The sequence below is a fragment of the Acartia tonsa genome, chromosome 1 (assembly GCF_053477335.1).
Source record: "Acartia tonsa isolate MP-2025a chromosome 1, ASM5347733v1, whole genome shotgun sequence".
Classification (NCBI taxonomy): domain Eukaryota; kingdom Metazoa; phylum Arthropoda; class Copepoda; order Calanoida; family Acartiidae; genus Acartia; species Acartia tonsa.
The window spans coordinates 33,505,935-33,523,719 of NC_137260.1; the positions used below are offsets into that span (position 1 = coordinate 33,505,935).

The 17,785-nt window shown below is 32.1% G+C and overlaps 1 protein-coding gene and 2 long non-coding RNA genes across 3 annotated transcripts in view; 1 reads left to right on the forward strand and 2 right to left on the reverse strand.

Moving 5' to 3' along the window:
• The window catches only part of LOC145327174 (uncharacterized), a 38,106-nt gene extending 20,328 nt beyond the window's left edge, over nt 1-17,778 (reverse strand). Inside the window, exon 1 of the mRNA XM_080170747.1 lies at nt 17,334-17,778. Within this exon, the coding sequence (XP_080026873.1) occupies nt 17,334-17,402 (69 nt within the window). The 5' untranslated portion in view covers nt 17,403-17,778. The remainder of the gene's footprint in view (nt 1-17,333) is intronic.
• Nucleotides 2,678-4,813, forward strand: LOC145317421 (uncharacterized). Its single transcript, XR_013878991.1, has 2 exons — nt 2,678-3,508; nt 4,317-4,813. It is a non-coding gene; the product is annotated as an uncharacterized LOC145317421 (long non-coding RNA).
• Nucleotides 8,394-15,604, reverse strand: LOC145317426 (uncharacterized). Its single transcript, XR_013878996.1, has 3 exons — nt 15,198-15,604; nt 14,828-14,902; nt 8,394-8,552 (listed from the first exon to the last, which is right to left on the reverse strand). It is a non-coding gene; the product is annotated as an uncharacterized LOC145317426 (long non-coding RNA).
• Nucleotides 17,779-17,785: the final 7 nt, after the last annotated feature.

Consider the following 17,785-nt stretch of genomic DNA (forward strand, 5'->3'; position numbering starts at 1 on the left):
TATTTTCATTCCCAGTTTACTTAACACTCTACATCATGCTTTTATTTATCCAAATTCAATTCTAGGAATTATTTTTCGTCACAAACATGTAGATTTAAATAACCTTTTAAGTAACTTTGGTTACTCTACTTTTCTTCAAAATAAGAACTCCATTAAATCGATATACCCTAACTGTAATGATAGATATTTTAATCAAATTATATCATTTTTAAAAGATTTGGAAACTAATAAAAACACTTGTTTAAAAATTTCATTAACCTCTACTTCTATGGTTAAACACAAATTATCATCAAATGAAATTTCCCTTCTTAAACAAAATAATATCATTACAGTTGCAAATATTTTTGACCACAGAATAATTGGAGATAGAATTATCATACTTCCTACTCTACATACTAAAATAACCAATAACCCTGCATGTACTACTCTAGTTAATAAATTAAATGTTTTGAAATCTATTGCATCCCACTTTCCAGTAGTCACCAAAAAAGAGTTTATGAATTTAGGAAAACCCCTCATTAACCTAAACAATTTTAATCCACAAATATTTTCTCTACACTTCAAAATCATGTTAAGAAATAAATTCAAAAAACAACATCCTGCAATAAAAACTCGTTTGAGAGATGGTCTATTTTTCCCTGACACTGAGTCTTTTGAATTGAGTTTCAATAAATTATTCTCTCTTCCTCTACCCCTATATTTTAAAAGTTTCTTTTTTGAACAAATATGCCGCACTCTTGTATCAAAACGAAAACTAGGTCTTTTTGGTCATAGTGACTCTACCAAATGTAATCTATGTAATGTAGAAAGTAGTATAGAACATTCATTATTTTTTTGCCTTTACCCAAAATTCTTTATACATACACTTGCTTTATATTTAGACTATTATTTTAATAATGACACCCCTGAATTCATTTATCTCAAAGAAAATTTTTATCTTTTTAATGTTTGGTACCCTATATTTGCTAAAAATGAAATATTTTTTCAACTATCATTGCTAATTCTAATTGCCAAAGATCGCTCATTAAAAATTAGTAAAGATGAATGTTTATCAAGATGGACCATTTTAAACTGTTTCTCTCAATCATTGTTTGTTGTAAAATCTGCTTTATCAATTTAAAATAATATGGGTCTAAATTCTGATTTTCTTAATGATTTTCTTGAGTTTCTATTAAAACAAAAAAATAATATCTCATACTTCAAATGTACATGATTTATATTCCGTAATTCGTAATTTATCTATTATAAACATTTAAAAATACATAAATTCATAGTTTGTTTCATGTTTAACTCGAAATAAATTATATAAAAACAATCATTCAACACAAGAGTAGCATTTGAGAAATCTTGAATTATTTTTTAAGAGAGTAGAAACATTTTCATCCTCCTGACTGATACAGTACGAATCTACTCAGAAATCAGATGTACTGAATTTTAGTTTCCGAAAGTGTACCTAGCATCCGCGTCTTATCTCAATATTTACTACTAGCTAAAAAACCTTCAAACTTCCAAAAAAAAATCAAAATTTTGAAAAATTAAAATTTTGAATGTATAATGTATAAATAGTTTATACATTATATAGCTTTTCCTTTTGACTGAGTAGCTGAAAATAGCATTTGCAATAATTGGGTATCTGCTGTACACATTTGGAAATTATTAAAGAAATAGGCAATCCATTTTCAGCACATCAGAAATCAGGAAAATAACAAAAATATTATAATCCATTATAATCAACAAATTATAAAAGAAACATTCAGAACGACTGACAAATAAAGAATAAACAGCTGAGTTACAAAATAGATTTTTATAACAGAAGTTATAAGCTTTGGTGGAAGGACAGGCGGATATTTGAAATTATAGAATAGCTTTGTAACTCAAAAGGAAAAGGTAAAAGTTTATTAGGCCTTGGTCAGCTTTTTGCCTCAGGCTAAAAATTGCATTTCTATAAAATGATTGGTCAGAAAGACTTTGACTTCAGGAATCAGCAAAGCTAAAAAGTAAATAATTCATTGTTTTCTTTCTTTACTTAATCGCAAAAATTAAAATCATAGAAAACAATGATAATAATTTTGTATCTGGTATTCATAACTAAAAAAGTTTATTTTCGAATGCAATCTTCCAACAGAGAAGAAATATATATTTCCAAAATATTAATTAAAGGGAGTGTGAAGCTAAAACTTTCTGTTAATATACGGAAAGAAGGGTGTTTTTAAAACAACATTAACTAAAAAAAATATCTGCAAGTTCCTTGTGAAAAAAAATATTGACTTTTTAAACCCGAAAAAACCTTGTTGGGGAAGGGAAGAAAAAATTTTTAAGCTGCTTTGACTACATTTTTACTGTTTAAATCTATTTCCAATGACAATTTGGTTATAAAATATAGCTTAAAAGTTTTCCTAACAGTGTCTAATAAGTTATGTTATATCGAATTTTTATTTTACTGTTTTGTTACTGTGTAATTGTCGATAATTGAAGCATTTTAAAATGGAAATTATCTGGATAATGTCTATATTAGGCTAGTACTTCCACAAACATCCTTATACCAATTTATAGAATTGATAGAATTTGACAAATTTCTCCTGAGTATTTTTTCCGTTTTCATTTTAGTTACTTATCATAGTATAAAAGAAAAAAAAGTTTGTTTTTCATAGTCTTATACTGTTGTAATTATATTTATCGCAAAATAGTTTGATAAAAATGAATAATTACTTATGTTTTTTACAAATAATCATTTGGGTATGGGTTAAAAATTTTGACTGATATTTTGTCCATCTACCTCTCTCCACAGATCAATTTGTAGCAGCTGATTTTTGTTATTGTTTTACTTATGTATCAATCGACAATCATATCTAAGATTTGAAAGTTCTATGTTTTATATATATATCCGAGTTTGTTTCATATGATAAAATGATTTTTTAGAGTAAATTGAGCTTTTAAAAAATATTAACAACAAAATTAGTAAATGCAGAATACCTTGTTCAAAACTATAAGTCGTACAAACTAAAATTGGAAAATGTAGGAGGGCTTTCCTTATATATTTTCGAAGAATCAGGATTATTAGTTTATATTCGTATATATGTTTAGGTACAATAAACAAAGCGTATCCAATCCATTCTAATGTGACCATTTCCAGAAAAAAAAGTTAATTAAGGCCAATCAAGTTAATTATAATGATTTTCTTTTACGTTTTTTTGATGCGATTATGTTGTACTCTTATACCATATTAATTGCCTTGATACTCTATATTTTTTGGATTAAAAAATAGTAGGTATAGCTAGACGACAATATCTTTTTTTCGCAACATTTGTCATGTTTAATTCATCATTAATTATACAAGAAATGTGGTTTCGCCAATTTATCAAGTCAATTAAGTCAAGCTACGCCCCTTACTCTTGCCTATTAATAAGACTAGAATATGTTTGATTTTACATTTTAAAATTTCAGAAATAAAGAATATGAATATAACCTCTAAGTTGAACCACCTCCGTATTTCTTTAATTTGTGAAAGGTAAATATTTGATACAGTTTGAGCTGAAAGCCAAAACACGTCCGCTAGTGGCTTGTAATAAATATGGGTTTATTTTTTATTGATCAAAATTGTTTGAACATGAATATGTAGAATGTTTACTTATTTAATGTTTTTTTTGGGGGGGAGGTAATTTTTTTTAACAGGCGATTTCTCTTGGGAGTGTGGTGGTACCCTCCCCCAAAATACTTATAAACCTTCCTGGAACCTATCAAAAGCTACCCTGTTAAGGAGAACCCAATCGGTTCAGTGGTTAGCGAGATCCTTCAGTGCAGACAAACAACAAACATCCTGTTACTTTATTAGAAGGATTTAAGTCAATCATGTTTAAAATGAATTAACATCACATTTAATTAGTGGCGTGCATGGAGTTTTGCGAGGGGTTTGTGAAGCGCAATTGAAAATTTGCTTCCTCCTTATACAAAAATCGATAAAGCTGTATAACAGACAACAAATAGGTGTATTTTTGGTGTCAGGGGGTTGCCTACGCCCCCCTATATGTCCATCCACCCACTCAAAATCAAGTGTCCTTGAATTGAAAAATTAATGTGCGGATTGCGCAATTTTTTTTACATTTCATGGGGTGTATCCAGTCCACCCCCACTTAATTTTGACTGGGGTTGGAAACAACCCCTTTCTGCACGCCTGTGATTTTATTGAAAAAAACGAATAATTAAGGAGTAGATAAACTTCTGAATAAAATACATGTTGGCCTTCAAAATTAAATCAGCCCAAACTTGACATTTACATTGTCTTCAAACTACCTAATAAAACTATATTTTTTGTTTAGACGACGTGGACAGTGATATCTAGACAAACTGAAGCTGATGATACAAAACCTAGAAGCGTAGTCAATAAGAAAGATGTTCAATGGTTCAATTATGACAATCTCAATTTTATATTAGTACTTTTTTCTGTTCAATGATGACAACTCGAGGGGGAAGGTATTTGTGTTACTTCTGAAACATAAACTTATTCAGCTTACATTTCTTGGTGTCAAATGCGATTGCACGCCTCTGCTATTGGAAATTTTTTTTCTGTTGACATTAAATCCACATGTATGACTGAAAGTGGACTACAAAAGCCAGTAATTTTAAGGCTTGCTTCTTTTAAATATAGTTAAATTTACGAAAAAAGCATGACAACAACCATAAAAGCTAATGGACCTATGAAGCTTCTGGTGATTATTGTAGAGTTGCTACGCATTTTAAAATTTATATCTAACGGTAACAGATATTTGATTATTACTAACCCGCCACCGTGGCGCAAAACACATGCACTCGTCGTCGGTGAAATAATAGGTTCTATTCTCAGCATAACACCCTATCATAGTTAAAGACGTTAAAATGGCTCCTAACGCTGCTATGACAGGTGCACAACATAAATAGTTAGAGTAGGGGGAATGCCTTAGCCCAAAACAGGCGCAACTCATTACCATGCACAGTTAGGATTTACTAGATTGGACCCTTCACAACTCAATTAAGACGCATGGTTTTAAAGGTGCATGGAGAGGTCTAGAAACTGAAACGACACCAAGCCCCCTCGAGGTCTTCCACAGATATTATTATGACAATTTTATGACTATTCTAACATGCCTAAATAAACAATAGTGGTATCCACAGACTGACCCTTATTGTAGAAGAGTTTCTTTTTTTTAAATAATTTGGCACTATAGTCACTATACAAGCCTAACTTGTGATTTTTTTTGTTATATATGTATTCATATTTATTGATATTATTTTCATAAAACATTAGTCCAGTCCATATTTTTTCATTCATTTAACTAACAACACTTTCTTTGCTTCTTGCAATGTATTTGTACATGTATATAAGTGCAGTCTACTTTCTAGTAGATATTGAAATAATAAAATTTTTTTAATGTCCAGAAACAATAGAAATATTTATATTCTGATTTTTTGTTAAATACACTTTATGAAAAGATCTAATTTTGTAAAGGGATAGTTGTATGAAGTGCATTTCAGAAAAAAATATTTCAAGCAAAACTTACAAATATACCATCAAACATTTTTAATTTTGTATTACACTAAATAACAAGCAATTAGACATCACTAAATTAGTAGTCATGCTGTTTTGTGAAAATAAGCTAGCTATATAAATTGCATGTATCTCAAAAATACTATTTTTAATTATAATATTTTAAAAACTACGTGGTAAAAATTGAAATTCTTTCAAATATATGCCATATAGATGTAGTTTCAACCATTGACCAGAAAAAAATATGCAATTCACTAAATTAAGTTCAAATGCATTTCGTGCAACTACCCCTTTATCTTTCTTTTAATTTTACCTATAATATCATGGAATTACTCATTTAAATTTTGTAAAAGAAAGTGTGATTATGGACCATGTTTGCATTTTCATATTATGTTAAAACTGTGATATATATTAATTTATTTATGTCTATTAATAAAATAAATTTTTTAAAAAAATTCTTGATCTATACATTCTATACCTAAATCAATCAAGCCCAACTTGTAAGATTTAACATATCCAACTTCGAAATTATTAGATATAGAAAAAAAGTATAACACCATCCATAAGTAGCAAAGCCAAAAAAATCAAGGAATGTACTAACATCTTCACTGAAGATGTCACCAGTTTACCTCCAGTAGCAGCTGAGATGATCACAAATACCCAGTAGCATTATGGACTGACTGACAGATAGACAAAAGGGAATTCTAGAATATCTTTCAAAATAAAATCAAATACTTAAAATAACCCGACACTTAACCTCCAAATGACTTGAAAAGGTAAAAAAACAGTAACTAAAATAAATACCTAGTTTTTATGAAAACCGATGCCTGTTTGAAATGAAACAAGAATGACAACATCCATAAAAGCCAAGGTCTTAATCGGTAGGATTAACATTATACCTTATTGTTAAAGTAATCAGTATTAAAATATCAGATAAATAGGATAAATTAATAAAACCAAATTTGTTGTCAAAAAAGGTTAAAATCAACATGTTTAAATGGACGTATGGACATTCCAGTGACGAATATAGAGTTGCTACGCTTTCAAAATCATACCTTACTATTTTAGGAGTCTTAATTTGAAATTGATAGGGTAATTCTAACATGTCAAAATTAACGAAATAAGGTAACCATTAAAGACGTAGGTATAGCTCAAAGTTATAGAAAAGCTTTGCTTTTAAAAAGATTGCTGTCTTTCGTGTAACATATAGAAATTATATTCTAAAACTTTATATCTAAACAAGTTTAATATCAAAAAAAGCAACCTTGCACTCTAAAATTACCTCAAAGTTATTATATAAAAAGGATGATAAAATCTATAAGGCGAAGCTCCGAAATGGAGAACATTATCACTTGTAAAGTGTCAGAACTGAATAAGCATAATATTCATGTAGAAGTCTAACAAAATTGTAAGTAATTGTTATGATTCGCATATTATAACTAGGATATATCTTGTTGTTATAGGAATCAGTATTCCAAAAACCAGATTATTATCCCTTAAAAAGGCGGGGGGGGGGGGTAATGCAACCATCTCGTAATCAATGCGTAAATGGTACGTAGAATCCGAATTTCTCGATGAAATTTGGAATTAATAATCCTATGTAGAACTTTTTTCCCTAAATCGAATAAAAAGTTGTAAAGTAACGGCTGGCGGCTCAGCCTATAAGTCGGTTTTTGGCTAATTTCAGGGCAAATCCATCAGTAATTACGTAGGATTAACTTTTTGAATGATTGAAATGATACTCTTGGCATTTAATAGCTTCTACCAGTCGTTTTCAGTCGGTTCTAGCTGTAACAGCTGGTACTAGAAATTTTTTAAAAGTTTATTTGTATTATTATCAATAATTTTCCCCTTAAAACGGCTGAGCAGTCGTTACTTTTCCAACTTTTTATTTGATTTAGGGAAAATAGACCTACCAAGGATTAATCATGCCAAGTTTCAAAACGAAATTCGGATCCTTGCATTGATAACAAGATGGTTGCATTAACACCCCCCCCCCCTTCCCTTTGTTGCCAGAAAAGTAAAAAATCAGCATGTTTTCAATGGATCTACGGACTTTCTGGTAATGATTAGAGTTGATGTGCTTTCTAAGCCGTACCTTACAGTTTTAAGAATCATCATGCAAAGTTTGAAATCGATAGGACGATTCTAACCTGTTTAAATTATTCCAGACGGATAGGCGGACCGACCCTAATTATAAAAAGCTTCGCTTTTCACAACTAACCAAAACACGTTTGTAACTGTCCCTGACGTCTATCTTTAATAGAAGCAGAGAAAAAAATTCTAACTAAATTTTAGTCTCCATTTTCAGTTTTCCTCTAAACATACCTAGCTGAATGAGAGATGTTTCTTATCATAGTAGGTATAGAGTAGCATTGCTACTAAAAAGCTAAACCTTGTAATACTAAATATTTTAAAAACAAAAATGACAACATTCATAAAAGCTTTGAAACAGTAGGACTAATGAACTGTGTCAGAACTGAATAAGTCAGAACAAAATTGTTGAAAAACAGCTTAACTACTGGATAATGTTTATGGACATACTGAAAATTTTAAGACATGATTATAGAGATGCTTAGCTTATAACATTTTACTTTTTGTCCTAGAAATCAGTATTCCAAAAATCAGATCAATCGGATTATTATATCACATAAAAATTTGTTGATAAAAAGTTAAAATCTACATGTTTAAAATGGACATAATGACATACTGGTAATGATTAGAGTTGCTACGCTTTTAAATCTACAGGTATCACCATGCAAAGTTTGGAATTAATCAAAGTTATGACAATTCTAACATGCCTTAATTAGCGAAAAAAGATATAAGGACCAACCCTAATTATAGAAAAGCTTTAATTTTAAATACAAGTCAATTTGTTGCGAATGTTTTATATTTTAAATTCAACTAAAACAATAGGTAAAAGACATTCACATTTTAAAAAATACAAACAGTATCTAGAAATTTTTGTTTAATTGTTAATCAGGTTTTCTTGCATTCTCGACGAAAGGTAGGAAGGTAACTTCTTTGACACCTGAAAAATAAAAAAATAAATAATAAAGAACATTATATCTGTTTGTTTAAAAAGGTCTCGCTAACTGATTAATAACTAATTAGGATTTCCTTTATCTTGAAGCTTATAAGAAGTCTGTGGAAGGTTCATAAGTTGATTTATGTTAAAAATGAAAAATCTGTGGACTTTTTTTGCTTTTTAAGCATGACCTACATACAGACGGACAAAAAATCAATATAAATATTTGAAATCTAGACTAAAAATTTTAGCTGTCTATCTTAAATAGCAGTTTAGTAAATAACATTTTTCCTTCAATAAGGTTTTTGTCATTTCAAGAATGACCAACAGACAGACAGACAAAATAATGTATAGATGCACATATATAATATGAATCTTCACTAAAAATTTCAGCTATCTATCTTCAATAGCAGCCAAGAAACACACAACGCATGTTTTAGATGGACATACTGACTTTCTGTTAACGATTATAGAGTTGCTACGTTCTGTAAATTGTACCTAACTGTCATAAGAATCATCATGCAAAGTTTGAAATCGAAAGGATAATTCTAATATCATATGTTTTATCATTGTTTTATAATTATATTGGCGGCTATGCCCCTAGAGGCCTCCAGTGGTACTTTAAATGTTTGCTTTATATTAAAAACTAGCGGCTACGCCCCTAGATGCCTCTAGTGGCACTTTGCATGTTTTTTTTAACCTTATACTAAAGTAACAGGATGTCTGTGTGTCTGTGTGTTTGTACCGAAGGATCTCGCTAACCGCTGAACCGATTGGGTTCTCCTTAACAGGGTAGATTGTCACATGTCCCAGGAAGGTTTTTAACTATTTTGGGGGAGGGTACCACCACCCTCCCAAGAGAAATCACAATATATCGAAAAAAATTGAAATATTTCCGCCACATAGTGTCGCTAGCATAGTCTCGCTAGCTTAGTCGCGCTGCGTAGACTCATGAATTTAACAATTGATAACATAGACAAGTTATCTCTCAAATTAGATATTTAAAATAAAAAAAACATTTAAAGGCCACTAGAGGCCTCTAGAGGCGTAGCCGCTAGTTTAAAATATCTAAATACAGAAATAATTGGTTTATGTTTCGTTGGAGTCTCTTTTTCGGGAGGGGTAATTTTTTTCTAGGGGCGATTTCTCCTGATAGTGTGGTGGTACCCTCCCCCAAAATAGGTATAAACCTTCCCGAGACTTATGAGAAGCTACTCTGTTAAGGAGAATCCGAACGGTTCAGCGGTTAGCGAGATCCTTCGGTACAAACACACAGACACACAGATATAGACACACAGACATCCTGTTACTTTAGTATAAGGATATGTTGGGACATATAAGAATATACCCTGTTAAGGAGAACCCGATCAGTTCAGCTGTTAGCAAGATCCTTCGGTACAGACACACAGACAAACATCCTGTTGCTTTAGTATAAGGATATATTATTGAATGGATTGCCGTGTAACAAACACACAGACAAACATTTTGGGTACCGATATTTTTGGGCCATTTAAATGACGAGGGAGCATTAAAACATTTAATTATCTAGAAGTAAGAATCAAAATACATTTTGTTCCCAAAATCTTGTTAGCGGTTTATATGCAACTAGCGGCTACGCCCCCTAGAGGCCTCTAAGGGCACTTGAGGAGGGGGGAGTCGAATTTGATAACCCAATTTTTCGTATTCATTCGAATCCGGTGGATAGGAACCGGTTCTCATCCATACGAAAAAACTATGTCTAGCATCGTATTATATCCAGTTTTCTACGAAAATAGAAATGTACAGTTTTTTTAGCCCGTGCCTTCGGCATCTCGGGGCTAAAAAACTGGTTTAAATCTTATAATTGTACATTCTATATCCGCGGAAAGCCGTTTATAATACGATGAAAGAAATAACTATTCTTATCTTAGATTTTAAAAGAAAAATTTTAAAAAACATTTTGGGGGGTTGAATCTTTTTTTTTGGGGGGGGTGGGGGAAGGGGTGCCCCTCCCCCCCATTATTTTTAATTTTAGTTAAAAAGACGTAATTTTTTTTTTTGGGGGGGTGTCCCATCCCCCACGAAAATAGTTATAAACCTTCCCAGAACTTATGAGAATCTACCCTGTTAAGGAGAACCCGATCAGTTCAGCGGTTAGCGAAATCCTTCGGTACAGACACACAGACAGACAAACTAACATCCTGTTACTTTAGTATAAGAATATGAGGGCAACCCGCAACTGCCTTTACTTTTGTTTTATTTTTCGAAATCTATAATATTAATAGGATGGAGTACATGTGTGCGTCCGAAACTATTTTGGGCTAGGGTTACACAACTCTCTATTATTCCTCCCCCCCCCCTTTTTTTACTTTTAATTTAGTACAACTAAAAATGAAAATGTCAAGAGGTTGGACTACCCCTTCCCCCCCTAAAAAAAATAACTGCTGATAGTTTTGATTCACAGAAGATATTTTTTGTGATGCTTATGTAAATTCCAGGCTGCATGTCTGTGTCTGTGCATTGTAGAAGGAAGGTGGGCGTTTTACTACAACCATCCTAAGAGAATTCGCCAAGGCCAAGGCATTCCCCCTACTCTAACTATTAATGTCGCGCAACTGATATAGTAGCAGTAGGAACCATTTTTAACGTCTTTAGTTACGAAGCGGTGTCGGGCCGAGATTCGAACCTATCACCTTCCCTGCGACGAGCGGATGCGCTACGTGTTGAGCCAAGGTCGTAGGTTCTTATTTCTCTAGCGAAAGTTTAGAACTCAATATAACACTGGTATATAAGGAATAATATGATCAGTTTTTGTAAATGCTAAAACATTGGGGGGGGGGGGGGATAAATTCTGACACTTTTGCGTAAACAGTGATTATAGACTATAGACTTTGTCTTTTGGGTCAGAGGATAGATTATTTCACAAGTTTCCTTTTAGTTTGTTTTTTTAAAAGAAAAAAAATTGTTTTTGGCCTCCAGGTTCAGGTACTGCAGGTCTCCTGGTTGATTCTAGACAGTTTTAAAAAATTTCAAGATAGAAAAAAACTTAATTAACAGAAGTTGCTACTTTATGGATGGTATAAACTAATTTGAAGAAAATTTTGAAATCAGGCTTCAGGTTCAGATTCTACACGCCTCCATGTGGATCCTGGACAGGTAAAATTTGAAAATTTTTACTTTTAAAGTTATAACAAAACTTATTTAACAAAAGTGACTTCTTTATGGATGGTATGAACTAAATTGAAGAAAAATTTTAAAACCAGATCCAGGTTCAGGTACTGCAGGCCTTCATGTGGATCCTGGACAGGTGAAATTTGAATATTTTTACTTTTAAAGTTATAACAAAACTTATCTAACAAAAGTGGCTTCTTTATGGATGGTATGAACTGAATTGAAGAAAATTTTTAGTTTTAGGTACTGCAGGCATTTAGGTTGATTCTGGACAGGTAAAAATAAAATATAGTTCTAACTTTAAAGGAAAATATTTTAATTTTTTTACTTGTCCAGAATCAACCTGGAGGCCTGCATTACCTGAACTTGGAGCATGATTTCATTGTTTTCTTCAAATTAGGTAACACCATCCATAAAGTAGCAACTTTTGATAAATAAGTTTTGTTCTAACTAGACATTTTATTTTTACCTGTCCAGAATCAACCTGGAGGCCTGCAGTATTAAACCTTGAGCCAGATTTCAAAACTTTCTTCAAATTAGTGTACACCATCCATAAAATATCAACTTTTGTTTTCTTCTAACTTTAGTAATAAAAAATTTCAGTTTTCAGATGTCCAGGATCCACCTGGAGGCCTGCAGTACCTGAACCTAGAGCCTGATTACAAATTTTTTTTACTTAGTTCATATCAGCCATAATGAAGCCATACAAGTTTTTTTTCTAAATTTAAAAGTAAAAATTAAAATTTTCTTAGAAGGGGGGGGTCAGATGTGCCACTTTTTAAAAACCAATAGCAAAATGAGCATGATCTGGGCACATAAAAGAGTTACAACTCTAAAATTAGGCACAGCAGAGGCTTTTGTGGAGAAAAATAAGGAACTGTGAACAAACGGCATCGAAACTGCCACTCCTGCCAAAAACCGCCGTTTCCCACCAAATTCTTGAATTGCTTTTTTTGACAATTTTCAATCATCTGAGGTAAACTTTTCTTCCAAAAAATTTCCCTTATATTTTTACTTGACACTTTTAATTTGAAATGTTTGAAATATTACAAGTGTTACAAGCAGCATTGTGGAGCCATTTGATTTTGATGTGGCTCCGGTTCCGGCTCCACGGAGCCGTCCGTGATGATGGGGGCTCCGGCTCCAACTTAAAATCAAGAAAAACTTACAATATTTTAAAAGTTCAATTTTTGATAAAAATGGACTTGAAAAACTTAATAGGGGCATTTGCACATGACAAAACAGAGTTACCAAATCATAATTTATAAAAAAAATCTCTTTATTTATCTAGTCCAGAGCCGTTTTTAACGAAAATTATGGCTCCAGCTCCGGCAAAATAGGGCGGCTCCCGGCTCCGGAACACTGGTTACAAGTGTTGAAAAAAAAATTTTTCTCTGATGATTGAGAACTGTCTAATTTGGCAAATAAAGGTAAACAAAGTTTGGTGGGAAACAGCAGCTTTTGGCAGGAGTGGTGGTTATGTCGCCATTTCTTCACAGTTCCATATTGTTCTCCACAAAAGCAACTGCTGTGCCGAATGTTAGAGCTGTAACTCTTTTAAGGGCTGAGATCATGGGCATTTTACTTTTGGTTTCAATAAGTGGCACATCCCCCCGCCTTAATTCATACCATCCATAAAGTAGCAACTTTTATTAAATAAGTTTTGTTTTAACTTGATATTTTTTTATCTTTCCAGAATCCACCTGGAGGCCTGCAATACCTGAACCTGGAGGCCAAATCCAAATCTTTTTAAAAATAGGAAAACTTCCTACAAAAAGGAATTTTTTGTAAAATAACCTATCCTCTCACTCCAAAGACAAAACTTATAATCACTGTTTACGCAAAGTGTTAAACCTTACCCCCCCCCCCTTATTTGATAAAGATAAAGGGTAGTTTCAAGAATTGCATTTAAACAAAAAAAATTATTGATTTGAATAATTTTTCTTTGTCATCTAGAGGCCTCTAAGTGCATTTGAAAAAAATATAGATAGGTTTCCGCTGATATTAAAAAGAAAAATTATAAGATTAAAACCAGTTATTCAGTTTTGTTGAGTTAATAAAACAGATATGTTAATCTTTTGATTTTATTTTAATACTAGTGGAAAATTGTCTATAATACGTTGGTATACATAATTTTTCATCGTATTATAGATAGGTTTCCGATGATACCTATTAAAAAGAAAAATTGTAAGATTAAAACCAGTTAGGTAGTCAGTTTTGTTAATAGTTACTGGTAAGCAGGGTTTCGGAGCCGGAGCTGGGAGCAGCAACATTTTGGTGGAGCCGGAGCAGTATTTTTTGTTAAAAACGGTTCCGGCTCCAGATCAGCTAAAAATGATTTTTTAAAGTAATATTATAATTTGGCAACGGTCTATTTCTATATAATAAACGGAAAAACTATTGTTACTTAACAAATAGACACACATTCTTCTACTTTTATATAGCTTTAACCAAATAAAAGCAAAATATTTTATATTATTTTTTTCATTTTATCAAATTCAATAATGAACAAAAATGATATATTAATTATACGGTAGGAGCCGGAGCCGTATTTCCAAATACGGCTCCGCGGAGCCAGAGCTGGAGCTGCATAAAAATTATACGGCTCCGACACCCTGCTGGTAGGTTAATCTTATGATTTTTATTTTGACATTCGTGGAAAATTATCTATAATACGTTGGTATACATAATTTTTGAGTATCGTTTCTAATCTAGCGGAGATTATTTGGTTTTGAAGCCATACTTTTTTTCCTAAAAAATATTTAAGCTTGGGAGAAGTCGTTTATTTTAAGGGGCGATTTCTGCTGTAAGGGTGGAAGTGTCCTTTCTCAAAATAGTTATGTACCTTCCATGTAACTTTGATACAAAAGCTCCACTGAAAGAAGAACAATATTGGTTCACCGTTTAGCGAGATCCTTTGCTAAACACACAGACAAAAAGTATAATAGCTAGTTTTTTTTAGCTTCTCATTTTGCTAACCACAGAACTGATCGAGCTACACAATTTTCCGAGCCAAACTGATAGTTAGATAATGTCACTTAAAACAGTACATAAACTAAATAATTTTCAATTTTCTTAACAGCTGATAAAAAATGTTACTCGAATATTCTCTCTATTAAAAAAAGTACCTGTAGGAGTCACGAAGCTGCTAGGAGGCAAATTTCAGGGGGAAAATCATCATTCTTGATCTTGTAGTTACAATTCTAAATATTTAGACAATGTAATTGATGGTATAATGACGCATTTCATTACTCACCTCCCCCCCCCCCCCCCCACCCCTAGAGTATTTTTAAGTAAATATTTCTTAAATTTATCTATCGCGTGAGTGAGGGATGGTGAGGGGGGGGGGGGAGAACCCCCTCACCAAAGAAGATTCTTAAATAGGGGAGGGTATGGACTCGGAGGGTATCCCCCCCACCAAAAAAATCTATGTATTGAGAACTCGTAGAATATTTTAGTGATATTAATTAAGAGCAATTAAAGAAATTATATTAATACCTTAATTAAAGCTTAACTAGGGAAGAAGCTAAAATAGTCAACATCCGAGTGATGTGATTTCTGAACTGCATTTTGTCTGAAAATTAAATACTTTGTAAAGAATTTCTGACAGAAAAACACTAAATGAAAATCAACCAAACTCCCCCACAAATATCAATTACGTACTTGTGGTGGGATGGGGAAGTCGACCCCTCCTCCCATCCCACCCTCTTAGTAAATTTTGGTTTAAATTAAAAAACAATTTGAGAGGGAGTATTTTTTTCTATGGACAATTTATCTTGGGAGGTTGGAGATACCATCCTCCAAAATAGTTATAAACCTTCCCTTGACACATAATAATATTCACTGTTAAGGAAAATCATGATGAGGGCTTCACAATATTCTTCACTACAGAAAAAAAACTTACTACATTATATAATAGGATGTAATTAATGCATTAACTATTAATTCTTTTTCAGCCGAGAGACATAACCACTTAATCCATTATCGGCGCCGGCAAAATTAAAATAATATGAAAATCAATTTCAATTGAAATTAATCTAAATAAAAATCAGTTGGACATACAAGAAATTGTACTCTACATGATATATTTTAATGCCCAAATAACAGTAATTCAGGGTCACCTTAATAAATATACTCCTTCCCATCCTGTGTGCCCATTATAACCTCGGGAATGGCAAAAACGTAAAAAAACACAGGACAATTAATATAATAACTATGTACGACGTACGTTGAACGTTCTACTATATTACTAATTTTGCTTAAATAGAAAAACTTTCAGAAACAATTACAAATGTGTTGTTTATTTTATATAATTTTCCAGTCAGCTGTTATATTGTCTGCTTCAAATTAATGGAGGGGAAGTAATGAAAAAAGGGAAGAGTGGAAATACTAGACTAACCTATTCCGAACCTAGAAAAGAGTTAATATATGTGTCACAGTAGAATTGTGGTGTCAATTTTGTTATGTAATTTTAATGGCTGATTTGAATTTCCAAAAAGAACATGACTTATTTCATCAATTTCTCTGTGCCTGGTTCATATTTTAATGAATAATTTACATCTACAGATAGCTTAACGGTTAGGAAAAGTCAAGAACTATGCGAAAAAGTTTAATTTTAGCTATAATGAGAGAAAAAAGCAATTTCATGCACATTTTATAGAATACGGAAAATTTCTTCCTTTCCCCGTACCTTATAAAAATCGGCGGAAAAAGCCGTTTTTTAAGCAAACAAAAGCGCGTTTTGCTCTATCTGTGAGATATTATGAATGAGATAATGTTAAGATTTGATATTAAGATGAAAAAAATTCTCGTTCACAGTCCCTTTAATTTAGTTTATATTTGTGCTCCGACGAGAAAACGGCAAAATTACTCTAAACAAAAGTGGAGCAATCTACCCCCTCCCCTTATAATTTTACAATTTGACATATCCGACTCAATAAGTAAGTTTCTCTCCCCCCCCCCCCCAAAAAAAAAACAAAAAAACAGGAGGAGTAATTACAACCCTCTATGGGTAAAAATATGGTGTGGGTAAAACATTTCGTCCCCAATCCTAATTTTCCCTCTCTCCCTATAGAAATTTCTCCCTCGCCTGAAAAGTTTGGACGCCATTGAAAGCTATACTCCTTTTATGGAAGACGTAAAAAATAGAGGGGCGGGTAATGTTTGGTAAACTTTTTAATAATAGGAGATTTACCAAGAAAATATTGATGGGTTATATTTGTGGCCTAGGGTATTATATCTTTGTCAATTATCCAGGTAACATTATTGTAATTACATTTTACTTTTAAGGGATTTGATTCCTTGTATGTATACTGTATATATAAAGATTTATTTTGACTCTTCCAATCTAAAGTTAGGCCTTTAGGGATAGATTATGCATGTTAAGTCGTTTGAAACTATGAAAACATGCAAATGTAAATTTATAATTATCACAAAAATGTAATTTAAAACTCAAATTTTATCACATTATGGGGATAGTCTATATAAGGAACGTGATACACAACAGCTTCATATTAGCTCTGCATCTAATCTAGCTTAACTAAGTGTAAGATTATATGGTCAAAACGCCCTTCAGACAACCTTTGATTGTACTTTTCTTCTCCAAAAGTCCTAACTTTAAAAAATCAATCTTACCTTTCTTAAGTCAAGGCTTTTACTGGAATCGAAGCTATTCTTTTTGTTTGAATGAACTCCTGTATTCATGTAGTTAGCTTGTATCCCCTGTGATGAGTGTATACCATTCTTGTTATACACTTCAATTCCCTGTAGAAAGAGGGGAGTTCCAGTCTTATAATTAGAAATAAAATAAAATAATTTAATAATAAACTAAATAAAAGAAAAGTGCTTCTATACTTGCCTTTCCGACACAAATTCTCGGATGTAAAAATTTTTCTAATCTAATTTTGCTGATTCCTTTGGCAATTGAGCACAATATTGAAATTGTAGAATCTCAATTGAAAATTTTAATTATTTTATATCAAGAATTCTGGGTTTTAAGCAGTCTTGTGACAGATTTGCATCATATTTATGTTTTAAAATTAAAAATCAAAGGCTTCGCTGTAAAAATCTTAGTTTTAAATTGGACA